General features: G+C 48.1%; 1 protein-coding gene across 3 annotated transcripts in view; it reads right to left on the minus strand.

Moving 5' to 3' along the window:
• Positions 1–19,199, minus strand: part of LOC311229918 (phosphatidylserine synthase 2) — a 100,156-nt gene that overhangs the window by 76,045 nt on the left and 4,912 nt on the right. For all 3 annotated transcript variants that reach the window (XM_084315990.1, XM_084315992.1, XM_084315991.1), the window contains exon 2: positions 11,394–11,729. In XM_084315990.1, coding sequence (XP_084172116.1) covers positions 11,394–11,614 — 221 coding nt within the window. In that variant the 5' untranslated portion in view covers positions 11,615–11,729. The remainder of the gene's footprint in view (positions 1–11,393; positions 11,730–19,199) is intronic.

The raw sequence follows: 19,199 nt of genomic DNA on the forward strand, positions 1-19,199 counted from the left end.
TCCTGATGCCACGCTCGCTACAGCTGAGATGGAGGGAAGCCCAACCTGAGACTGTCCTGATGCCACGCTCGCTACAGCCGAGATGGAGGGAAGCCCAACCTGAGACTGTCCTGATGCCACGCTCGCTACAGCCGAGATGGAGGGAAGCCCAACCTGAGACTGTCCTGATGCCACGCTCGCTACAGCTGAGATGGAGGGAAGCCCAACCTGAGACTGTCCTGATGCCACGCTCGCTACAGCTGAGATGGAGGGAAGCCCAACCTGAGACTGTCCTGATGCCACGCTCGCTACAGCTGAGATGGAGGGAAGCCCAACCTGAGACTGTCCTGATGCCACGCTCGCTACAGCTGAGATGGAGGGAAGCCCAACCTGAGACTGTCCTGATGCCACGCTCGCTACAGCTGAGATGGAGGGAAGCCCAACCTGAGACTGTCCTGATGCCACGCTCGCTACAGCTGAGATGGAGGGAAGCCCAACCTGAGACTGTCCTGATGCCACGCTCGCTACAGCCGAGATGGAGGGAAGCCCAACCTGAGACTGTCCTGATGCCACGCTCGCTACAGCCGAGATGGAGGGAAGCCCAACCTGAGACTGTCCTGATGCCACGCTCGCTACAGCTGAGATGGAGGGAAGCCCAACCTGAGACTGTCCTGATGCCACGCTCGCTACAGCTGAGATGGAGGGAAGCCCAACCTGAGACTGTCCTGATGCCACGCTCGCTACAGCTGAGATGGAGGGAAGCCCAACCTGAGACTGTCCTGATGCCACGCTCGCTACAGCTGAGATGGAGCGCAAATTCATACCGTTTATACCGTCCACCCCTAGTATATATATCATATACTATATATCTTATATCACATTATATATGATTTGTATACACTATTGGGGTGCACCGATATATCGGTCGGGTATCGGTATCGGCCGATAAGTGCCTTGTTGACTGCTATCGGCCTATCGGCCGATAAGCTCAAATGTGCCGATAGCAGTCGCCGATAAATACCCATCAATTTGTGTAGCGTCAAAAGGCAAAAAAAAAAAAGTTCACTCCGACATCCGTACTAGTCAATTACTGTTTTCCCACAGATAGGCAGGATGTTTTGGGACCGTGAGCAGGAAATGTGAAAGGCTTTACAGACCAAGTCTTGGTGTCTTTATTATTTATTATTATTTGTATAGCACTGCACTATTTTACTCTGTCTATTGCTTTTTATTACAGGTTCGAAACTGTCGGGTATTAAACTGTGTGGGTATCAAGCAAGAAAGACTGTCAGCCAGGCTTTAAAATTGTGTAGGACCCAGGCCTAGAACTGCGCCCTGAGAGGGAGGTTTGAAGGGTCAAACAAGAGGGAAGACTGTCAGGTTTTAAACTGTGGATACCAAACAGAAGGTAAAGACGACTTTGAACTGTTAAACAGTAATCCAGAACTATTTTATTGCACTGTAAAAAACTGTGATTTTATAGTATGGCTGCACTTTATGTGCTCATTTCATCATTCATGTCTTTCACATTCTACTAAAACTCAATCAAACCATAAACAAGGTGGCCTGTTGGGATGTTAGATCCTAATGTGAAAAACTGTGATTTTATATGTCTGCTCATTTTACCCTTGGTATTATTTTACTTATTATTTAAACTTTTATTTCTACGCCCCACTATCCGCTGGGTGCATACTATGACCGTTATCATGTTTTATAACAGATTACAGAAATTCAAGAAGCCTATTGGAACGTGAGGTTCTGATATAATTTGATTAATATATCTGCATTATTTTATCCCACTTTATGCTTTGCTCTTGCTGCTTGTTTTACACTGATTTTATATCTTATTTCTTACTGATGTAAAGCACTTTGCACTGCAATCCCCTGTATGAAAGGTGCTATACAAATAAAGTTACTATTATTATTATTATTATGCAGAGGGAATGCTCTCTAACCTATTTGTGAAAGACCCTCACCACCCCAAAAACAGCCTGTTCAAGCTGCTGCGGTCAGGCAAGCGCCTACGGTCACACGCAACAAGAACAGAGAGACTACGGCTCAGCTTCTTCCCTCAGGCCATCAGAACACTGAACTCTCCACTCACAAATACACATGAGCACACACACAACACACACGGCAAAAACAATCACTTTAAACAAAATGTCACTTTAAAAAATAGAATATTTAGAAACACTTTAAAAGGATATGTATGTATATAGTTTAGATACATTAAGAGTTAACATTGTAAAATGTTAGCCTAATGACTGGACCTGATGCCACGCTCGCTACAGCTGAGATGGAGGGAAGCCCAACCTGAGACTGTCCTGATGCCACGCTCGCTACAGCCGAGATGGAGGGAAGCCCAACCTGAGACTGTCCTGATGCCACGCTCGCTACAGGTGAGATGGAGGGAAGCCCAACCTGAGACTGTCCTGATGCCACGCTCGCTACAGCCGAGATGGAGGGAAGCCCAACCTGAGACTGTCCTGATGCCACGCTCGCTACAGCTGAGATGGAGGGAAGCCCAACCTGAGACTGTCCTGATGCCACGCTCGCTACAGCTGAGATGGAGGGAAGCCCAACCTGAGACTGTCCTGATGCCACGCTCGCTACAGCTGAGATGGAGGGAAGCCCAACCTGAGACTGTCCTGATGCCACGCTCGCTACAGCTGAGATGGAGGGAAGCCCAACCTGAGACTGTCCTGATGCCACGCTCGCTACAGCTGAGATGGAGGGAAGCCCAACCTGAGACTGTCCTGATGCCACGCTCGCTACAGCTGAGATGGAGGGAAGCCCAACCTGAGACTGTCCTGATGCCACGCTCGCTACAGCTGAGATGGAGGGAAGCCCAACCTGACTGTCCTGATGCCACGCTCGCTACAGCTGAGATGGAGGGAAGCCCAACCTGAGACTGTCCTGATGCCACGCTCGCTACAGCTGAGATGGAGGGAAGCCCAACCTGAGACTGTCCTGATGCCACGCTCGCTACAGCTGAGATGGAGCGCAAATTCATACCGTTTATACCGTCCACCCCTAGTATATATATCATATACTATATATCTTATATCACATTATATATGATTTGTATACACTATTGGGGTGCACCGATATATCGGTCGGGTATCGGTATCGGCCGATAAGTGCCTTGTTGACTGCTATCGGCCTATCGGCCGATAAGCTCAAATGTGCCGATAGCAGTCGCCGATAAATACCCATCAATTTGTGTAGCGTCAAAAGGCAAAAAAAAAAAAGTTCACTCGCGACCTACCTGCACAACGCCCGCCGTCCCCCACACACACACACAAGCTACTGCATCAAAGTAACTACTTATTATTAACAAGGCATTCGTTTTGTGGCATTAGCGTTATATAGTTAGTGTTACACGGACAATAACATCAGCATATTATTATTACCCATAGCAGCAAGGCATTACTCCGAGTCCGTTCATTAGCTACCGGGAGATGCAAGACTAACGTTACTGGTGAAAATGTGATTTGCGTTGGAATACTCCTTTGTCAACTTGCTGTACTTTGCATTATGAATAGCCCCAACTTTAGCCAAGGTAACGTTATGGCTAAACCTTTAACAATAGTTAACGCTAGCTTTCGGTTAGCTGTTCAATGCTATTAATAACACAACTCCCCGTCAACACCCTCTCTCGGGAAGATGGCATTTAAGAAAGTATCTGCTGTTAAAATGAAGTGTTACACGTTCAATAACAAGCATATTATTTACCCGAAGATAGCAGTAAACAAGGCATTACTCCGTTAGTCCGTTCATAGCTCGGTTCCATTCCGTTGCTCATTCCGTACCCAACTACACATTCTGCAATCTGTTAATAAAGTTTTCAACCAGACAAATGTATAGAAAGGCTTTGTTTTATTATAACATTTGTTGCAGTAAAATCATTATGTCTCATTTGGTCATGCGTGGAGCGCCGGTCGGCGGGCCGGGCAGCTAACGTGAGTGTGTTCTGCTCTGCTCTCGCAAACAGAACAATGGCGGCATGCCCGGAAGTAGAAAAATTAATAAACGCTTGCCGATTGGTGGTAAGGACAGCAGGAGGTGGGTGCTAGCGGTGTGGCGTAATTGGCCGAATCGACTGTCAATCAAAATGGTTCCATTGCATTGGTTGAAAGCTCTGGTTGAGAGAATAGTATCCCGCTGCAGGCCGCAAGAATGGTTCCATTGCATTGGTTGAAAGCTCTGGTTGAGAAAATAGTATCCCTCTGCAGGCCGCAAGACGATACTGGGAGAGAGATAGTGATACCATAAACATATTTCTTGATGTTTCCTTTTTTTAAGTAAGTAAAGAGGCCTACAAATACAAACATACACATACAAATATACAGTAGTTTCATTAAAAAAAAAATTAAAAAAAAAAAAAAAAAAAAAAAAAAATATTACAAATACTTATATACAAATATACAAATATCGGTATCGTATCGGTATCGGCCGATAGTGTTAGTTGAACAATCGGTATCGCTCTTTGCCATGTATGTGTGTATGAATATGTGTGTGTGTATATATATATATATATATATATATATACAGAGCAATGCTATAGACATCATGTAGTCATTAGGGGTGTAAATATTTGACCCCACAACGATTTGATTCGATTATGATTATTCAGGCAATGATTCAATGCATCATGAAATCTCTTCATTTGACCACGATTTGATTGATAAATCAGTTAATTCCTCCAAAAATTTGGAATACATAAATGTGGCTGGGGGAACTGATTCACTCAGCATGAATGGACTATAGGTCAATAAGAAATCGACCAAGAAAATATATATATACTCGTCACCTTAGGATCGATGCATTGTTACACCCCTAGTAGTCATACAGTACATACATATGGGTAGGTGTGTGTGTATGTAGACCGTGACATGTGCAGGTATATGTGTGTATAGTGGTTAACCGTCTGTAGTGTGGTAGTGAGGTTAACCTTCTGTAGTGTGGTAGTGAGGTTAACCTTCTGTAGTGTGGTAGTGAGGTTAACCTTCTGTAGTGTGGTAGTGAAAGGTTAACCGTCTGTAGTGTGGTAGTGAGGTTAACCTTCTGTAGTGTGGTAGTGAAAGGGTTAACCTTCTGTAGTGTGGTAGTGAAAGGGTTAACCTTCTGTAGTGTGGTAGTGAAAGGTTAACCGTCTGTAGTGTGGTAGTGAAAGGTTAACCTTCTGTAGTGTGGTAGTGAAAGGTTAACCGTCTGTAGTGTGGTAGTGAAAGGTTAACCGTCTGTAGTGTGGTAGTGAAAGGGTTAACCTTATGTAGTGTGGTAGTGAAAGGTTAACCGTCTGTAGTGTGGTAGTGAAAGGTTAACCGTCTGTAGTGTGGTAGTGAACGGTTAACCTTCTGTAGTGTGGTAGTGAAAGGGTTAACCTTCTGTAGTGTGGTAGTGAAAGGTTAACCGTCTGTAGTGTGGTAGTGAAAGGTTACCCGTCTGTAGTGTGGTAGTGAAAGGGTTAACGTAAGGTTATGTATATAACCAAGTTCTATGAATTCTGGTGACGCTCAGCATCAGTCTGCACTGACTTCACTTTGTGAACGAGCACTGAATAAAAAATTCCACAATGTACCTTTACATACCAACATTCGTCTGGCCACACCCCTATCCACTTACCTTCATAAGCAGGTGTGTGGTCACCTACTCGCCTCCTTCCCAAACTTTCACCACAAGGCGAGATCAAGGGCTGCAGCGCCGTCCTGACGCTGAGCGTCACCAGAATTCATAGAACTTGGTTATATACATAACCTTACGTTCGATTTCATTCTGGCCTCCGCTCAGCGTCAGTCTGCACAAGAGGAGCTGAGCGGAAGCCAGAAGCTCGACAAATGTACCCCGCTGAGGCCCCCCACAACCATCAGACCGGGGAGGACCGAGCCCCCCGACCCTCCCTAATGGAGGGATACCCTCCCTATTGGAGGACGGGAGGGAGATGGATCCGACCGTGCGAAGAGGAACTCAAGCAACTCAACACACAGGGTGAGCAGATCGTGGCTTGACCCCACGACTACGCACACGCACAACCCGCATGCCACCAGGGAACGAACGGAAGGAACAACCCTCGTTACTGCCCCCAAAATCACGGGGTCAAGAGCAAACTCAACCCTGTGGCAAGGCCGTAGCAGCGGAGCGCGAAGGAAGACCCAGACCCACTGAAGGGACTGGATCCCCTGGAAAAAGGGGGGCCCGGAGAGGTCAATGACGCCAGGCATCAAGACCCCACCAGGCGGTCACTTAGTGACACCGCCCCCCACATCGCCAGCGTATTCGGACAGGGCCCCTCCAAGAGCGGGCCCTTTCCCCCCAATAGTACACCGCCTGGCACACTGACCCTGCAACACAGGCAGTCAGCATGGCCGTAAAGCATTCAAAAGGTTAACCAACGGAAGCAGGCAGCGCACCGGGGAAACCAGGCAGCAGGCTGTAGACCCGAGCCTGGAGCACTGCGGACGAGACAGGCGCCAAAGGGGTCAACTGAAAACAGCCCCCCCGGCGGAAGGGGCGTATGCTGGCGTTGTTGCGCACCATGACAAAGCCTCCATAAAAAAAAAACCACCCAGAGGGGTCGAGGCAGAGAAGGCTGACACGATTGGCAGACGTCATGAACGTGCAGGGGCACACTCAACCGGGTAACCCGGGAGTTGACTCTGCTCCAACACACCAGGGAATCAACCACCCTCTTGGTACCACATACGGTGGTTGTTCCTATAACCCCTCAAGAAAAAAGGGGTTATCCCAGGCCTACGGTTTCAACGAAACATTACTTCGGACCGGGCCCGGCGGCTCGGGAAGCACACAGGGTTACCAGAGGAGGTCCAGAAGACCACCCCAACAGCCCCCTTTTCGCCATGCGTGAGAGGAGAGAAGGAAAGGAGAACCAGCCCCTTATAATAGTGCCAGGTACAACGTGTACCCAACAAAGGGTCTCCATAACGCCTAACCCTGTGACACCCGGGCCGACCCGGCATTTTTCCCCCCGAAAAAAGCACAAGTCCCTCAGGGTACCAGAACAGCAGATCGGACAACGGGTTAACTGACCTGGACCAGCACGACCAGAACCAGTCCCGTGCCCTAACCACGCCGACATGCCCACTCCAGGAGAGGGGGCAGGTATGCGTGTTGATCTAAAACATGAAAAGAGGGCGCCACCCAGACGGTCCTATTTATACCGCGCTCAGTGGCCCAACCCAAGGGCGTGAGACCCCTCTACCTATGTTCTGATCTATTCCGTTAACATCCCCCAGATATGAACGAGAATCCGTCGAGACCCAGTAACAGGCTCTCGGAAGAGGAAAAAATCCCCCATCCCAGTTGCCCTATAAAAACGCTGTTTTAATAACAAGCAACCAAGGCGTACTAGCCTCCCGCATGATTCTTAACAGAAACACCCCGAGCCAGCACTATGTATGCGTCGGGACCCAAAACATATCAATGGACAGTCTAACCAGACCCCATATTGATCCTTCAAGGCGCCTGGGAGAACGACAAGAAGGTTGTCATGCTTCATATTCTCCACTCTTTTTCATTAAAAAAGAAAGAAACACTGTCTAACATAAATCCCACGTGACGCAGCAGAGGGTAAAAATTGTTTAAATTTTTACATCCCGCCACCCTCACCACAGAGGAGAGACGGAACTCCTCAGAGAGACTTCCCATGTGAGCCATAGATTGAAAAGTCACGGTAACATTGAGTCATCTGACCAACCGACTCAAGTTACACATATATCGAGCGTAGTAGAACAGTAAGTTCCTACGCTCTGCCCCGACAACGTGACAACAACAGACCCTACATACGGGTCTAAACTCACGGAAGCCGTCGTCCAATAGAAACGTGCCTAGTGACGTTTGCTATGACGGGGGGAACCCAAGACTCAATCGCCTGTGATAGGTGCGGAATCTGGGAAACCCTTCCCCCCCCCCCGTGCCAAGCTGCCCAACAGCTTGACCCTGACCGAATGAAAAGAGAGTCCCAGAAACCCCCTGACCAATCAGAAGAGGGAAGGAGGGGTTTATCCGGTACCCCCTCGCAAGCCCAACCCTTGCATATGACAACAACAACAGCCATATGATACCTTCAGTAGCAATGCCAATGAATAGCGCAAGCTAATTCAATGCACGCTAGCCACAGACACATCTGTGAACAGGGTTTATAGCAAGGCCAAGTTGTGTATGTGTGAACCCGACACCAAATCTGATAGAGAGAGAGAGCGGCTGAGCCGTGATACGTCTTCATACGAGCATTACTGCAAACCAACACAATAGTGTTGCAGCTCAATATCACTGTTTAAGCAACAGAGCACACAACTAACCTCTACCTTTATGTGAAGATTCAGGTCGAGGCAGAAAAAACCCTTTTTCAACCGAGTGTAGGCTGCAGGCCTTGCTTAAGCTCTAACATGAAAGTAACGTTAGCCCTCCTATCAAACCCATACTAGCGAAAGATTCACACGTTGCATCCCCATCATATGTTTGGTGAATAAACACACAGTTTGTTAACAAAAAATAGTCCCTCCTTAGGAGGGACTCTTTATTTTTCAACAAAATCATAGTAGGGCCGGGAAGGGAACAGGGGGGGACCACAGAGGGAAAAAGTCAATGAACTTAGCGACGCCTGCCACGAGCCGCTCGGGGTTTTCCACCCCGTGGAGCCCCGGAGGGACGGTAAACGATCGGCGGCTAGTCTCGACGATCCCTACCGTCACCTCTGGGCGTAGATGGGCCGGCTGCAGTGGCGGAGGCGCCCTCTCTCCTCCTGGCCTTCTTCACCGAAGGTCCAGCAGTGGCGGTGGTAGCAGCGGCGGCCACGGTGGAGGAACCTCGGCGACGTGGTGGCCGTCTGACTCCACCGGCAACATCGGGCGGGGGGAAATGAGGCTGGAGCACGGAGCGCTCCTCCTGCATCTCCCTGCAGGTTGAGGTCATCAGCTGCAGTGCCGACCCGAATAGTTTAGCCTCGGAGAGGGGTGCCGTCAGAAGTGGAGTCCTCTTCTTCTCCGGCACACGCGCCTGCTCCAGCCAAAGGTGGCGCTGGATCAGAGTGGCCAGGGCGCGCACTTTCCCAGCGGCTATAGCCTGCGGCTGAATCAGATGCAGGATGGCTCCTGCCGACTGGGCGAGCTGATCATGTTGTAAATCAGTCAGCTCCGTGCCGCCCGTCAATATCCCGGACATGAATCTCGCCAGCTGCGCGATGTTGGAAGTGGCAGCTAGAGATTGTGTCCCGGAGATAAATGACTGGTCACTCCAAAACGCCAACCGCCTCGTCGATTTCCCTTGGGGAACCGGCTTCCGTAACGGCTCCCACACCACCTCAGGACAAAGGAGCGCCGCCATCAGCCTATCAAGCCGTGGCACGCCCTCCTTCATGCCGTCTACCAAACCCACCACCCGCGTGACTTGCACGTAGACCTGTCCCTGACGGACGTAGGCCACCATTGAAGGGAAAAATAGGTAGACAACGTCCACCCTTCTCACCGGGCGACGTTGCCATAGAAGACCTATGAGATCGTCAGGGACAGGAACAGGCAGTGGCTGCGGCACGTCGTTTGCGACTGCCGCCGCCGCCATGAGCTCGGGGAACAAAGCACGCAGTTCCCCCTGCATACTTTACTCCTCCGAGCTTGCGTCCCTCACATGCAGCAGACTACTGGTTAAGGAGCCACATTCTGATGTGGCTGATAGCAGGGCATCCCGCCGCCGAGTCGGAGGTTCTAACCCAACATCTGCGGACGAGGAACCCCAAGGAGACATCTCACCCCCCTCCAGTGTTACCTGGACGGGCGGGAGACATGTCTCCACCGGGCCTTCAAACAAGAACCCGTCCGCCTCTATCATGTAGTCCTCTGTTTCCATCGGCCATGTAGAGACAGACGCATCCTCATCCGGCTCCAGCAACTCACCAAAACCAGGCCGTTCGCGTCTGCAAGCCACCATCTTGCGACGGGAGCGAGCTGACGCAAAAGGTTTGCGTCTCAAATCCCCCGCAACCAAAGGCGCCGGCCGCCCAACAGCGGACGACTCCCCGGAAGCAGAGGAACCAGAGCCGGAACCAGGCCATCGCACAGGAGACGGCACTGGTGCACCAGCTCCTTGGAGAGGCAAACTACCCATCGGACGCCTACCGGGCGTGGCTGCCGACCACGAGAGAGGCCTCAACCCCGCTCCAAGACGCACGACAGAGGCGGCAATGGAGAACCGCTGGTGAAGAGTGGCGTTGCGAGCGCGACCCTCCGAGGTAGACATTATGACTTAGCTTTTTTCTTTTGAAATATATGAGAGAAGAAAAAAGCAAGAAAAAATGTAAACACGTATCAACTTTCTTCAACTAACAACCTCGTCAAGTGTGGGTATCTACCGAAGGCACTTCCTTGTGGTGAAAGTGAAGAAGGAGGCGAGTAGGTGACCACACACCTGCTTATGAAGGTAAGCAGACGAGCCAGACGAATGTTGGTATGTAAAGGTACATTGTGGAATTTTTTATTCAGTGCTTGTGCACGAAGTGAAGTCAGTGCAGACTGACGCTGAGCGGAGGCCAGAATGAAATAGAACCTTCTGTAGTGTGGTTGTGAAAGGGTTAACCGTCTGTAGTGTGGTAGTGAAAGGGTTAACCTTCTGTAGTGTGGTAGTGAAAGGGTTAACCGTCTGTAGTGTGGTAGTGAACGGGTTAACCGTCTGTATTGTGGTTGTGAAAGGGTTAACCATTTGGTAGTGAAAGGGTTACCTTCTGTAGCATGGTAAAGGGTTAACCCTTTTGTCGTGTGGCAGTGAAAGTGTTAACCTTCTGTATTGTGGTTGTGAAAGGGTTAACCATTTGGTAGTGTGGCAGTGAAAGGGTTAACCTTCTGTATTGTGGTTGTGAAAGGGTTAACCATTTGGTAGTGTGGCAGTGAAAGGGTTAACCTTCTGTATTGTGGTTGTGAAAGGGTTAACCATTTTGGTAGTGAAAGGGTTAACACGTTCCTTTGTAGTTGATCCTACTCCTTCCTGGTGTTACATGCTAACCTAACCTGCCCCTTTAGGAAGCAGGGTCACACTCACCAGAAGAAGGTGTTGGTTCCTTCCTGGTGTTACATGCTAACCTGCCCCTTTAGGAAGCAGGGGTCACACTCACCAGAAGAAGGTGTTGGTTCCTTCCTGGTGTTACATGCTAACCTGCCCCTTTAGGAAGCAGGGGTCACACTCACCAGAAGAAGGTGTTGGTTCCTTCCTGGTGTTACATGCTAACCTGCCACTTTAGGAAGCAGGGGTCACACTCACCAGAAGAAGGTGTTGGTTCCTTCCTGGTGTTACATGCTAACCTGCCCCTTTAGGAAGCAGGGGTCACACTCACCAGAAGAAGGTGTTGGTTCCTTCCTGGTGTTACATGCTAACCTGCCCCTTTAGGAAGCAGGGGTCACACTCACCAGAAGAAGGTGTTGGTTCCGTCGTCAGACACCTCGCACTCCGTGTTCCTCCTGCCCAGGGCTCCTTTGGCAGCCCTGGTCCTGGTCGGCGTGCTCTGCTCCGGACCACCACCGGGGGGCGCTGTGGCGTCCAGCGCTCCGTCGTTCACCTGCTCCCCGACGGCGGGACTCTTGGTCGGAGCGGAGGCCGTGCCGCTCTTCTTCCAGTCTGGCTTGGTCATGGCTTCCCCGAGGTCCTCCGCTGGAGCGTCCGCCGGAAGGCCCGTCTGCTGCGTGTGTTCTGGTCCTCCCTGAGGGTCATCCGCTGCCTGCCCCGCCCAAACCACCGGGCTGCATCTGCGGTCAACACAAACCAAGAGTTCATTTGCAAAAAAAACAATAAACGCAATCCCTGGAGAAAGAATGAACCGACTGTCGTGAGTTACTGTTAAGACACTGTTAACACATCATTCTGAACCCTGATAGGGCTGGGCGATTCGTGCTAAAATGTGAATCACGATTTTTCTCTCTAAGAATTGAGATCACGATTCTCTCACACGATATTTTTTTCAATAAAATCATTTATTGCACTCTTTCTTAACACATTGTGCGCCATAAACGGCGTAAGTCGTTATTGCCCGCCATGCATTGAATGCCAACAACGGCGTAAATCGTTTTTGGGATCAATATTACATTTTTTTCGCCATGGCATTCATAATTCATCCAGCCTCCCTCCGGACTGCAGCGGCACCCTGTCTGAGATGGCAACGCCTCAATACCGCCGCCTTGTGGATGGTCGAGCGAGTTACACTCACGCCAAACCGGAAGTGGCGATCGGTGCATCGAGGAAATTCCTCCGGCAGAGATATCTTGTAGCGTGTATAGGGATGGGTACCGAATTCGGTACTTTTGAGGTACCGAACCGAAACACGTCGGTACTACAGAGTATCGAATCAAGTGAGAAACCGAAAAAAAAACAAAAAATAAATCGAAAAAAACTTTTTCTATTAAACTTTTTTTTTTTTTTTTTTTTTTTTTTTGTCAACGTTCACACGCACAATATATGCTTACCTAGGATTTGACTTGATTCAACAACAAAGCAGTCGGAGCAATGACAAGCCGGAAACTGTCGAAATTGTAGTTATTTGAAGTTTTGATTTTTTTTTTTACGACTGAGGTAGGTAAATAAAATTTCTTGAGACTAAAGTACAGAAAAAAGGTACCATTGGGTACCGGTATCGATTCACAGGTACCGGTACCGGTTCAAATGTGAAAGGTACCCATCCCTAAGCGTGTATCAATACAAACTGGAAATGGATCTAGGAGATCAACGTCAAATAATTGGGATCTTTTTCCTCCAGTCTCATCGGCGAACGGTAAGAGGACACTAACGTTATTTTCAGCCCGATTGTCCATTTCTTTGTTTGCAATCAGTCTGATCAATAGATCAACCCATACTAAATGAAGCCGTTACTGACGATCAAGGAATTATAAACGACGCCCCCCCCCTTTCCTTCACGCATGATGAAGCATAATGTATACCGATCATATACATTTGAATTTTTTAATATAGCGTGTATAGGAAAGAAACGCCAATCGATAATCTATCATATGCGTCAGGGCCTATAACTCTTGTTTTTGGAATTACAGCAGAAAAGCTTAAAAACATACTTATATTCTCGAAGGTATTAACTAGGGCTGTCTTAAATACTTCGAAGCTTCGTACAACTCTATCAGCTGAGTAACAATATTCATCAAAGTGTTGCGTGTTAGTTTATTAGTTAGTTAGGTTAGTTTATTAGGACAAGTGCATGACAGTAAGGTTAGTTAGGGTTAGATTTTTTTTATTTTATTTTTAAAATTTTATTTCAGATAATGGTTGAAGAAGTGCGTCTTTAGTCGACGGCGAAAGATTAGATGGGATTCGGCTGTCCTAACTGGGGTGGGTAGTTCATTCCACCATTGTGGGGCAAGGACTGAGAATAGGCGTGTAGGTGGTGTATATGTGTTTGAGGATGATATCCTTCAAACAGGCAATAGTGATGATATAATTTGGGCAGTGCTGAGCTGGGTTACTTTCCTCCAGTGTATTCGTCCCCCGGCCGCACCCAATGGCCCCATGCACACACACACTATAATATTATTATTATTTTTTTTTTTTTACTTCGATTTTTTTTTTTATGTTCGAAGCTTGTGTCATCGAACGAAGCTTCGAAGCTTCGAAGTATTTAAGACAGCCCTAATCATTAGATTATGTGTCAAAACGGTGTGAACATACTGGTACAGGATTACCTCCATCAGAAACGAGGTAGAACATGTAGAGTTATAATCATGAGATCTTAGGTTTGTTATAATGAAGAGACGATATGACACAGGCGATAGCTTTCGAGTCCGTGCATCCTTTATTTAACTCCCTCCCGTCACACATCAAGGTTCCTACCGCACAAAGGTTCCTATACAAATACAACCTAATACTACATCTCCCTTCCTAGGATAAATAACTTTCCCTGAACTTAGGATAAATAACTTTCCCTGAACTTATAACATGACAGTCTCAACAATCAACCATAGTAGCTAAATATAACTAACTAATAATATTTTCCGCTTCTTCTGTATAAAGTTATTTGCAATTATACAACACATTAGAATGGTAACTTAACTTCTTTCTTAGAGAAGGGTGGGGTAGACTGCCCAGCCCTTCTGCAGAGTGTGAGGATTATTCTGCCCCATATCTCACTGTTTTTTTTTATTTTAATTTTTTTTATTATTATTATTATTAGGGACTTAACTACGCGTGCACACAAAGTCCTTTAGGTGCCCTGGAGGGCCCCTCACTCTAGGTGGGTATCGTCTCTCAGTCATTAAGCTCTGTGGCTGCCGCTGCTGTTGGTTTTGAGTCACTTTAGCGACATGTGTCTCCACTACATCCGTTTCACGGTTCACCCATGGTGTCGTCTCAGGTAAGTCGGTTTCAGAATCTGGAGCCACCAGGGTTGGGGAGAGGTGAGACCTGTTTCTCCGTAGGGTACCTCCTCCGGGCGTCTCCACAAGGTAAGACCTGGGTGTGCCTGCCATAGACACCACTGTGCCTCGCTCCTTAGTGTCTCTGATCCACACATGTTCACCCGGTTGGATGATGGGCAACCGATGTGTTCTGTGTCTTCGATCGTAGTTCAGTCGCTGTTTTTGTCTGTAAACTTGTTCTGTCCTTCTTAGTTTCTCTGTGTCGGCACATCTTGGTTTTAGTTGGGACGGGATGACAGGAACAAGAGTTCTGATTTTTCTCCCCATGAGAAGCTCCGTGGGACTGAATCCGTTTGCGAGTGGGGCGTCGCGGTAGGCCATTAGAGCAAGGTAGGGATCACTTGACTTTTTTATCAGACTTTTTATAGTTCTCACTGCGCGCTCTGCCTCCCCATTGCTCTGTGGAAAGCGAGGACTGGATGTCACATGGCTGAAACACCAGTCCTGTGAGAACTTGCGGAAACACTCTGATGCATACTGTGGGCCATTGTCCGTGCGGACCTCCTCTGGGATCCCGTGACGAGCAAATATTGACTTGAAATGCTGGCTCATTGCCTCTGATGTTGTGGATGTCAGTTTGGCGACTTCCACATATCTGGAATAATAGTCAACGATGACTAGGTAGTGTTGGTTGTTGTTTTGAAACAGATCTGCTCCGACAGTGGACCATGGTCTTGTTGGGAATTCTGTTGACATCATCGGTTCTCTTTTGTTCACCCTCTCACGTGCACATGTGTCACAGTTCTCTACCATCTTTTGCAATTCCTTGCTAAGGCCTGGCCACCATACTGACCTTTTAGCCCTCTCCCTACACTTTGTTATCCCCGAGATGTCCTTTGTGCAGCTTTTCCAGTATGTCAGCTCTGAGTGCTGCTGGGATGACTATTCTCTCCCCCTTTAGCATCAGTGCATTTTGCACCGTGAACTCTCCTGAGAGTGGCAGGTAGGGCTGCATCACGCGTTCTATGGAGAACTTATCTGGCCATCCTTCCACACAGTACCTCTTAAGCTGGCATACTATGGGGTCATTGTCTTGGTGTGTTTGGATCTCTCTGAGCCTTTTCTCTGTAGCGGGCAGGCTTGTCATGATGGAGTCGACATACAGGTTTATTTCTTCCTCTTGTAGCCCGTCTGCTGTGCTGCTTACAGGAGCTCTGGAGAGCACGTCTGCTGTCGCGATGTTTTTGCCCGACACATGTGATATGGTGTAGGAGAACCTCATCAGTCTCATCCTAAGCCGTTGTATGCGTGGTGGAAGTTGGTCTAGGGTCTTCGAGCCTAGCAGAGGGACCAGAGGTTTGTGGTCTGTCTCAATGTGGAAGTCTTTCCCAATGAGGAATTCCGCAAACTTCTCACAGGCCCATGTGGAGGCCAGTGCCTCCTTTTCTATTTGAGCGTATCTCTGTTCGGTGTTGGTGAAGGCTCGCGAGGCATACGCCACCGGTTTCCATGCTTGTTCAGCTTGCCTCTGGAGAAGGACTGCACCCAGCCCATATGACGAGGCATCAGCGGAGACCAAGGTTTCTGCGTTTGGGTCGTACAGTGTCAATCCAGGGGGTGTAGTCAGTTGTTTTTTTATATTAACGAAGGCCTCCTGTTGTGGGGGCCCCCATGCCCACATGTTTGACCTCTTTAGCAGATCTCTGAGTGGAAGGGTCTTCTCCGCCAGGTGAGGCAGAAACTTTCCAAGATGATTTACCATCCCCAGAAATCCTCTCACGTTCCTCGGTTCTTTCATGGCTTTCACTGCGTACACTTTGTCTGGGTCTGCGCTCACCCCTGACCCCTCGATGACCTGTCCCAGGTACTTGATTTTGCTCTTGGAGAACTCACATTTTCCAGCATTGAGCGTGACCCCTGCCTCCTGGAGTCGTGTCAGTGCTGTGCGTAACCTCTCATCATGCTGTTGTTGTGTGGCTCCCCAGATGAGCACATCATCCATCTGACACACAACGCCTTCCAGACCCTCTAGGATTTGTGTTATGCGCTTCTGAAAGTGCTCTGGTGCAGACGATATTCCAAAGCACATGCGGTTATACCGATACCGTCCAAATGGTGTCATGAAGGTGGTCAATAGCGATGACTCCTTTGACAGTGGAATCTGCCAGAAGCCTGAGTTTGCATCCAGCTTAGAGAACACTCTGGCTCCGGCGAGCTGTCCCAGTGTGTGTTCAACTGAGGGAAGTGGATGCCTCTCCCTCTTGACAGATTTGTTCAGTTCAGTGAGGTCTGTGCATATTCTCACCTTTCCCGTAGCCTGCTTGGGAACCACCACCATTGGTGCACACCAGTCCGTCGGCTGTTCCACCTTTGAAATTACTCCCTGTTGCTCCATGTTTTTTAGTTCTTCCTTTACTTTTGGTAGGAGGGGGAGGGATATCCGCCTAGGAGTGAAGACAGAAAAGGGCTTAGCCCCTGGCCTTAATACAATATTGTATTCTCCCTGCATTTTCCCCAGACCATTGAAGAGCTTTGGGAATTCCTGTTTCACATCTTCTTTTGAGACTAAAGCTAGGCTGATGGCATCCAGCCTTGCCACCAAGTGCAGTGCTATGGCAGCTGACCGGCCTAGCAATGGTACGGCCAGTTCCTCCACAACGTAAACATCCTGTTTTGTGATCCTCTCACCTTTCTTGAGTGTGGCTGTGAATTTCCCCTTTACATTCAGTGGCCTTCCTCCTGGCCCCTTTAAAGGCTTTGTTGATCTCCCCATTTTACTGAGCTGATCCTGACTACACATGGTCTCTGGCACTGCTGTTACATCCGCACCTGTGTCTATCTTCCACACAATGTTGCAGTGGTCCATTTTTACTTCTGTCATCCATGGACATCTGAATCGACAGTCAGTGAGCCAAGGAATGAAGCCTCTTCATCCCCATCGTAGTCATCCCCCTCATAGTCATCCCTGTCATCTGTCAACGTGGCTATGTGCCCCTCAGTGCTCCTTCTAGCTCTGCACACTCTGGCATAGTGACCCTGCTTCTTACAGTGGTTACACAGTGATTCCCTAGCCGGGCATTTCTGTCGGCTGTGGCCTTCCATGTCGCCACACCATATACACTGTGTCTGCTTAAAATTAATTTTCTGTGCTATTCTCTTACCCGACTGGAATGACTGTGGCCTGGCTTGTGTATATTTAGCTCTGCCCCGCTGCTGGGCCTGCATACTATCAAGCTGTGTATTTGTAGAGTCCTCTTTAAAGTTTCTCTTGAGAGCTTCTTGTTGTTTCTTTACCTGCTCACTCTGTCTAGCCTTGGTCATAGCTTTTACAAGTGTTAGGTCAGGGTCCATTTGCAACTGTTCTGAAAGTCTTGAATCCCTCAGCCCAACCACAAGTCTGTCTCTCACCATTTCATCATGCAGTGTCCCATATCCACAATGTTCGGCCAGGCAATGCAGTGCAGTAATAAAATTATCTGTCGACTCCCCCGGCTCCTGCTGCCGCTGGTTAAACTTGGCCCTCTTGAAAATGACATTTCTGCGTGCTATGAAGTGAGCATCCAAACTGTCTTTGACCGTCTCATACTGAGCCTGTTCTTCGTCGCTCAGATGCAGGGAAGTCAGAATATCCTCAGCTTCTTCTCCCATAGTGTAGATTAAAGCATTCACTTGGTTTTCTTCTGCTTGGGTTTCTAATCCCGACGCAATCCGAAATCGATCGAATCTTTTTATCCATTTTGTCCAGTCTTCTGCCTTGAAAGTGAATTTCTCCGGCGGGGGAACCTGAAACTGGCTCATACTTTCGCTTTTGCGCTGTTGGGCTCGCGCTGCTGTCTCTAAACTCAAACTCAAACTCAAACTGTACTAACGTTACTGTAGCAGCCTACTCTAAAGTCTATACTACTTAGTTAACGCTATATCTAATGTTCAACCCCGCTTCTGACACCATGTTGAGTTATAATCATGAGATCTTAGGTTTGTTATAATGAAGAGACGATATGACACAGGCGATAGCTTTCGAGTCCGTGCATCCTTTATTTAACTCCCCCCGTCACACATCAAGGTTCCTACCGCACAAAGGTTCCTATACAAATATAACCTAATACTACAGAACAGTCATGTCATATTTAATGGGAGACATTAACATAATTTGGTCAATAGGTGGCAGTATAGGACTTGTGTTCAGTGGCTTCGCCTTCTAGGGAACCGTACTTTGCTGTCTACAGGCACACGAGGCAAGCTGAGCCTCACAACCGAGAGGACTCAGAACCAGTAACACCATGTCTGCGCCTTCCTTTGTCCAATGACTAACTACAACCTGTTTCATAGGTGGGTAATACATTACAAAACACACATAAAGGTTAACAAGGATACAGGCAATGTCGAGGACCCAATGAGGTGATGTTTGAGTCAACTAGTCAAGTTTAAGAAATTTAAGACGACAAGTAACGTGATTTAGAAGTTGACCGTCTATTGATGGCGCCGTGTCTCGTGGTACATTAACATAGAGTGTTGAAATACAATTGCCCATTTAATCATTAACATGTCGGAGTTAAGTATCTCCAAGGGGATTATAAAGGTTTATGTTTTGAAATACATACTGTTTGGGTTGAATTGCTGTTTAGTAATTGTGTACAAGTGTTAAAGACTGTTAGAGGGAAATTACTTTAGCTCACACTAGCTAGACGTTAGCTAAACACCGGAGCTGTTCCACATGCTCTCTCTCTCTCTCTCTATCCCGCTCTCCGTTAAATGTAAATATAAATCTATTCCCTTGGGTTACACCATGATCACGGTTTAGCAAATTCCTAGTAAGGCTGATATCTGGAGCACAAATATGAGTGACACCGAGGTGTTGAGGTA

Source organism: Notolepis coatsorum (assembly GCF_963971535.1).
Source record: "Notolepis coatsorum genome assembly, chromosome: 6".
Classification (NCBI taxonomy): Eukaryota; Metazoa; Chordata; class Actinopteri; order Aulopiformes; family Paralepididae; genus Notolepis; species Notolepis coatsorum.